The sequence below is a fragment of the Rhodamnia argentea genome, chromosome 4, assembly GCF_020921035.1.
Source record: "Rhodamnia argentea isolate NSW1041297 chromosome 4, ASM2092103v1, whole genome shotgun sequence".
Lineage (NCBI taxonomy): Eukaryota > Viridiplantae > Streptophyta > Magnoliopsida > Myrtales > Myrtaceae > Rhodamnia > Rhodamnia argentea.
In genome coordinates this window covers 21,357,786-21,364,678 of record NC_063153.1, presented here as the reverse complement: position 1 = coordinate 21,364,678, position 6,893 = coordinate 21,357,786, and the positions used below count along the sequence as shown (strand labels likewise).

The window sequence follows — 6,893 nt, the reverse complement described above, 5'->3', positions numbered from 1 at the left end:
TTTTAAAGTTTGAATTTGTTCACTTAAAATCTGGGTTTTTCTAATTCATTTTTATTTACTTATTTTTTTATTTTATACCTTTTTTCATTATTTTTATTCTGTTCCATCACCATCATTTCTTAATAGAAATTTCATTAAATAATAAACTATACTACCGTACCTAAAATACATAATAATATAGATATGAAGTTCGTGAGTATATACACACACAAAATATATATTATAAAGTAGAAAAAAATTGAAATTTTGTAAATACATATAGCAATAAATAAAAAATTATATTTAATATTAGAATTCAAATATAACTCATGTTTAATTATTATTATTATAATTAAGGAATTTATTATTTGATAAAAAATACATTTTTTACGTCATGAACATAAGAAATCTCATCCAACTTTATCACCTCCTCCATGGGATAATTTTATTCGGGCTATATTCCCATTATATTTCACTTTATCTTGTCCTGGACGAGAGCCAAACACAGGATAAGATAAATTTTATCCTATATTGATTTATTCTTACTACCAAATGCAAGCCCCAATGATTTTAACCTAAGGTCGACATTACCTTAACCTCTGTCATATGTTATCGTCTCTCACAAGCATACTAAATGTGGCCATGTGTGATATTTTTTTTTTGTCACATTTCCTACGATTTCCACCATGTGTCTTGTTAACTCACTGTCATCATTATCTTAACAGTGGTTAATGAATCTGACCCCTTTGTAACTCTTATCCGGTTTATCAGATACATTTCCCTTTTTCTTGGTCGGGTGAATGGATCTTTGAAGTTCCTACGTCACTAACTACTAATTTCTAACTTTACTCTTTGATTTTCGTTTTCAAATCTTGCGAGTAAAAGTGAGGGTCTCACACTCGTGTTGTTAAAGCTTCTATCTCAATCTTTCAGGAGTTGACGATGTGAGTTATTGGACTCCATTACCTTTTTACTTAAGGTTATTATCGCAAAAAATCTCAAGCTAATACATCTACGATAAATTCACCTCAAACTAATTTTTTGACCACCAAAAAATCCAAACTGGTACACATATAACAAATTTACCCTAAATTGATTTTTTGACTACCAAAAACTCCAAACTGGAACGCATGTGACAAATTTACTATCCGTTAGTTTTCTTAAAATTCGGTTAATAACCTAAAAAATTCCAAACTGGTATACGTATGCCACATGGAGGGTAAAAATTTCAAATTGGTATACTCGTTAATTGACATGTGTCATCTAACCGAGTAATTTGAAGGTAAAATTTAAAGGAAAACTAACATGTGGTAAATTTATCATAAATGTACTAATTTGAGATTTCTTGTAGTAAAAAAAATTAGTTTTAGATAAATTTATCATAAATATACCAGTTTGAGGTTTTTTATAATTAAAAAATTGAATTTGATAAATTTGTCATAAATGTATCGGTTTAGAGTTTTTCGTAATATTAATCATTTTACTAATCAGTTATGCCTTTTTAAAGACGAGAATTGTTAAATATTCATTTGTTTATTTTACTTGAAGGTAACAAAAGTTTTGAGTTGCTCAAGTCTTTTACTAGTGAAAATTCTAAGGGTTAAGTTAGTACGATTTATTTAATACTCTTGACGTCATCACATGGAAGGAGTGCCTGGCGCGTGGATCTGACGAACATGGCTGCCGACAGCGCGTGAGGGCGCCGTTTGGTGGTAGTTGGTGGAAAAATTGTAGTGGATGACTTGGTTAACGGTGGTGGCGGCGGCGTTTGTTTATGAAACAACAACGTGAATGTGTCGAAATGGCACACGCAGCAAAAGAGTCTCGAATAGCGATCGAAGTCGCTATCGAAGTCGCAAACTTAACGGTGGTGGCGGCGGCGGCGTTTGTTTATAAAGCTGCGACCGTCTGCCGTTTACGACGAAACTCATCGGACTCGCCTGAGAATAGCGAGTCCAGCGGCGGTTATTTTCCGGAACGAGCAACAAAAGAGTCTCGAATAGGGATCGAAGTCGCAGACTTAGCGAAGAGATGGGATCGACGCGACACTTCCTCATATAACAATGATAGCATTAGGGGTGATCAATTCCCGATCCGGCCCAGTTCCCCTCAAGAATAGAGAACCGGACCGGCAGTCCCGGTTCTCAATTTTCCGGAACCGGGAACCGGACCACCGATCCGATCTTGTTCGCGAGCGGTTCCATTGGATTGGACACATGAAAAAAAAATGCACATTCCTAAACGGTCTCGGTTCAAGAAATATAGAGACTGGACATAAAAAAATTTCGAGTTCATTTCCTAAAACGGGTCTTTCAAGGCAAAGTCGAGAACTTTTTACAAGATTATTTCCAAAATGCATATGGGATTCAAGCGAGAACGATCTCCCTTCGGGGTCAAAAATGGCTCGGGAACCAACTGAAATAAGATCGAAATGGGGATTTCGTTTGGGGACTAAAAAGGCAATATCGAGAAAACTCCATGCGTAAGGAGTTTTCTTGATCAAAATTAAAAAAAAATTCGATCGGTCATGTCCGGTCCGGACAATCCGATCCTAACGGACTCTAGAACCGGAAACCGGACTACTCCCTCTAGAATTGGGAACCGGACCACCGGTCCGATCCGAACGGTCCCAATTTGGGCGATCCGATTTGCTCACCCCTTGGTAGCATCAATACCTAATCGATATTTATGAAGATGGAGATAAATGTGATATTTTGTACATAATCAAATGCATATTACAATCCGACCAAAAAAAAAAAAAGCGTAGAAGCCACATACCCTCTCAAGAGTAACAACATACACATACAATCTGGATACATAGTCGACAAGTCGATTTCAAGACACTAAACGAGCACAGATCGACGACGCAGGAGTCGAAACTCCGATGATTCACTTCGGGCACGAAACGCTACTATACAATCTTATCAATATGACGTAGAGTCTACCTTCCCCACTATCACCCTCTAAGTTGAGAGTAAATATTTTTTTTTCTTCATCTTATGAATACTCTCGAATTTTACGTATGAGGATTCGGGCAAAACAGTTAAATGACTTTACTTAGATTATATATATATATAAGATAGTATTTCGATGTTTTAATATATTATTTGCTGTGTTTGTATTTTTCCGATTTTTTATTTTTATTTTTTGGAAACGTGGACAAACCCACTTCATCGCGTGTGGTATGGAGCCGGCAGATTTTAATGAAACGATGAGCGCGTGTTTTGGGGAAGATGTTCTCCTATCCCCAAAGGCTGGTGCGCCGCGTGTTCTTTCCTCTCGCCGTGTGCGCGTGGGCCCCATCCCCCCCTCCAGCTTGTGGATAAGGCTTGTCCGTGCTCGAAGCCGAGCCACCTGCGCCACGTCATCGGGCTGATCCTCCCGACCGACCACATCCCCAAAAATTCAACCGTCGCGTGTCTCGACGCGGTCAGCGTCCCCCGGGCAGGCTCGGGCAGCTTCCCCGCGGAGGGAATATACCTTTACGATTTTATCTATCTTTTGCTTTGGCCGTCGCCAGGATCGGGTGCGTCGCGGTTCACGTGGTCTCGCCCCCCCTCAAAATTGAAAAAATGCTTTCAATTTAACTCGTGAAATCGTCCGACCAAAAAAAAAAAAAAAACTAGTGCAAAAAAATTTTCCTAACAATATTTACTAATCCCCACGAGCATCTTTTGTAGTAAAAATATTTCCATTGCCTACAAGGGACAAGGTCAAATAAAGTTAGTCGAACAAATTAATGATTTAAAAAAATGCAACAATTAAACAAAAATTCCGCACGTTATGCAACTTGAAAACGAATTAATACGGCGTAATTTTCTCAATTCAAACTCAAGTATAGCTTTTTTTTTATTTTTCAATTTTTTTTCCAGTCATGGATTTCTCTTTTTTGTTTTTAATTTCCATGTTTGGTAAAACAAAATAAAAAGAAAAATATGATCATTTATAATTAACCATCGAAGGGATAATTCAGAAGTAAATATCCATTCATCCCGGGAGATGGATATTCCAATTCCATTGTGGGGATAACGGCTATTTAGAGCTGCATAAATTTTGTCTGAATATTTATAGAAACTTCGAAAGCAATTATTAATGACCTGTTTGGTGATTATCAGGTAAAACCATTGCAAAAAAGGGGTTAAAAAAACAAGACAGTTCGAAATAAATGTTATTGTTATTATTATTAACGAAAATGATGTTGTCATATTCCGACAACGGATAAGGATAAGAACAATTCCTCCCAATCTTTATCTCCTTGTCCCCACCTCCTTTACAGAAAATAAAAATCGAAACTTTAAACCGGGTAATGAGCCGAAATATATAACCTAACCCCCTTCGCTCTTCTCCAATCTCTGTCGTTGCTTCATTTCTCTCACTGCACGCAGCGAGACGCGATCCGATTGGCATCGATCCCCGATCGCCATTTTCGTCCCATCGCGAAGAATCGGAAGTTTCCCCCGGTCTTCGTTCCCGTTCGGTTTCTCTTGTGAATCGAGAGTGCGTTGTGGCGGAATTGCGGCGAACTATGTCGGTGGCGTTGCATAGTAACAGGAGGGTTGGAATCGAGCCCCCTGGGTTCTCGATCGGCGCCGCCCTGCCCTCGATCTTCGATTCGCCGGATCTCGATTCCGCCGGCGGCGAGGGTGGGGCGCCGACGCCGGCGCGGAGCTCGTCTGAGTCGTCTTCGATCGGGAAGAACAGCGACGACACCGGGGACCGGTCGTCGGGAGGGGAGGACGTCGACGAGAACGAAGTGCAGAGCTCTTACAAGGGGCCTCTGGAGATGATGGATGCGTTGGAGGAGGTTTTACCCATGAGGTAATCAATCAAGCCCGTCGATTTAATTGATCTCTTTGGGGTTCTCTCTCACTGAGCTTTACTCGAGGATGTGGTTAGGTTTAGATCGCTTTGTGCTGCGAGTCTAATGCTTACAGGTGAATCTCGTTGGCGGGTGTTTGGAAGAATGTTTCGTAGATTGTCCGTCTGTTGATTTGGTATTGGGTTATAAAAGTTCTCATCAATTCATTGACTAGATGCTCGTTGATGTGATATGCTAGGATACCGTGTCTTTAGATTTTCACGTTCATCTGATTGAAGCAAATTTTGGTCGATCGTTGCATGAACTAGGGTTAGAGATCATCTGGAAGAGAAAAATAAGTTGGGACGATGTGCTGGCTTGCCTTGAATCCGGAGGTGGCATTACAATTTTATTATCAAGTGTCTAGCAGGAAACTTGTTCAGGTTTTGGATGACAAGCAGCTTTGATGGGCCTTAATTTTGTTTTTCAGACAATAGTTGTGATTATAAGTTTCATCATTGGTATAATGTCTTTCGAATTCCCCATATCATGGGATTATCAAGATTTGGTTGCTCTTTTCCTCGCAAATTGGGGTAATGATTAGTTTGTCTTGGGCTAGAGTTGAGATAAGTGGCTGCTTTTGCATACTGGATGTCAAAATGGTTGCTCTACCTGAAAAATTGGGACTTGAGTCGATTTTCTCAAGCACAGGAGGGACTGAAATGGTCCTTCATTATCATCTGCGGAGATTTACCTTCTCTTATGTGCCATTGATTATTGGTTGCTTTTGAATATTTGCAGGAGGGGCATATCGAAGTTCTATGATGGCAAATCAAAATCTTTCACGAGCTTAGCAGATGCTCCTTCTTCGTCTGTTAAAGAGATCGTGAAACCGGAAAATGCCTACAGCAGAAGGCGCAGAAACATCCTCGCATCCAGTCACGTGTGGGACAGAAGCCGCAATTTCCCCCTTAGAAGCAACATAGCGGGGATATCTAAGAGACCGCTCAGCTCTAGCAAGAGTACATTCGCCTTGGCGGTTGTTATGTGCAACTCAGAAAGTTTTAGTTCCACAAGTGAAGACTCTAGTACGAGCTCGGCCTCACGATCTCCTCCTCGGCTTCCACCTCTTCATCCACGAGGAAAGGGTTCTCATAACCAGATAGCTTCTCCTCGACAGAATTTCTCGCCTTGGCGGTCATACTCCTTGACTGATCTGCAGCAGTGTTCTAACCGACCGAGCTCAGTCCTTTATGACTCGGTTACTGAAAAAGCTGACCCCGAGGAATTAGCTTGAGATCTGTAGATTGTGCTCGGCTCAGTTCGATTTAGTTCCCACGCAGTTCATTCCCTTTTTGGGGGTTGTATGGTTTTTAGTGAGGTTTTGGATACATCTTCAACTTGTACTAATTTATTTCTCTATGAGGGTAGCAGGACATTGCAAGACTACGAGGTGGGCAGCGTTACTCAACATCCGAGGTTCAAAGCCATTGATTGCCCTTGTATTTAGCGGGACGATGAACTGGAAGCTTTGTATATATGTTCATTTGCATCGTAGAAAGTGAATCCTATCTGCAAAGTTGATGTGTTTTCTGCCGAATCTTTAGCCTTTTGGGCTTTTTACCGTCAAAAATATGGAAGATTCTCAGTTTTAATTTACGGGTGAATCGACGTTAGCAGAAATGACCCGTCCAAAAACAGGTAAAAGGATGAATTAGGTGCATAAAGAAGATTTCTCCTAACGTAAGCTCGGCAATATGCCCTCCTGATGCAGGAGAAAAATCAGACTAAACTGAGCCATCTCCGGTCAGGAGATCAGACTTTCATCTAATCCCGATTCAGATACAGTACATTGCACTACGTGCAAGGATCATTTGGCAAATAGCCTCGATGTATTTCCCACTGGATCTACTCATTAGTACTTTCTGCCATCAGAACAAGAGTACACGATGACATACATTAACAATCTGCGGACCTGATCACATCAAAGGCTCTTGCTTGATAGAACCGCCATGACATTTTCCGGACACGACCAAATAGCCATGATGGACCACCGTGTGCAAAAATTCATACTTCAACACGGTACAATGCTCATGGTATAACCTGGGCACAACCC

The 6,893-nt window shown here is 40.4% G+C and overlaps 1 protein-coding gene across 1 annotated transcript; it reads left to right on the top strand.

The window, feature by feature from the left end:
* Positions 1–4,411: 4,411 nt before the first annotated feature.
* On the top strand, positions 4,412–6,374 carry LOC115741005 (protein OXIDATIVE STRESS 3 LIKE 2). Its single transcript, XM_030674695.2, has 2 exons — positions 4,412–4,797; positions 5,579–6,374. The coding sequence occupies exons 1-2, from the start codon at positions 4,505–4,507 to the stop codon at positions 6,072–6,074; spliced, it is 789 nt and encodes a 262-aa protein (XP_030530555.1). The 5' UTR covers positions 4,412–4,504; the 3' UTR covers positions 6,075–6,374.
* The last annotated feature ends 519 nt before the right edge of the window (positions 6,375–6,893 follow it).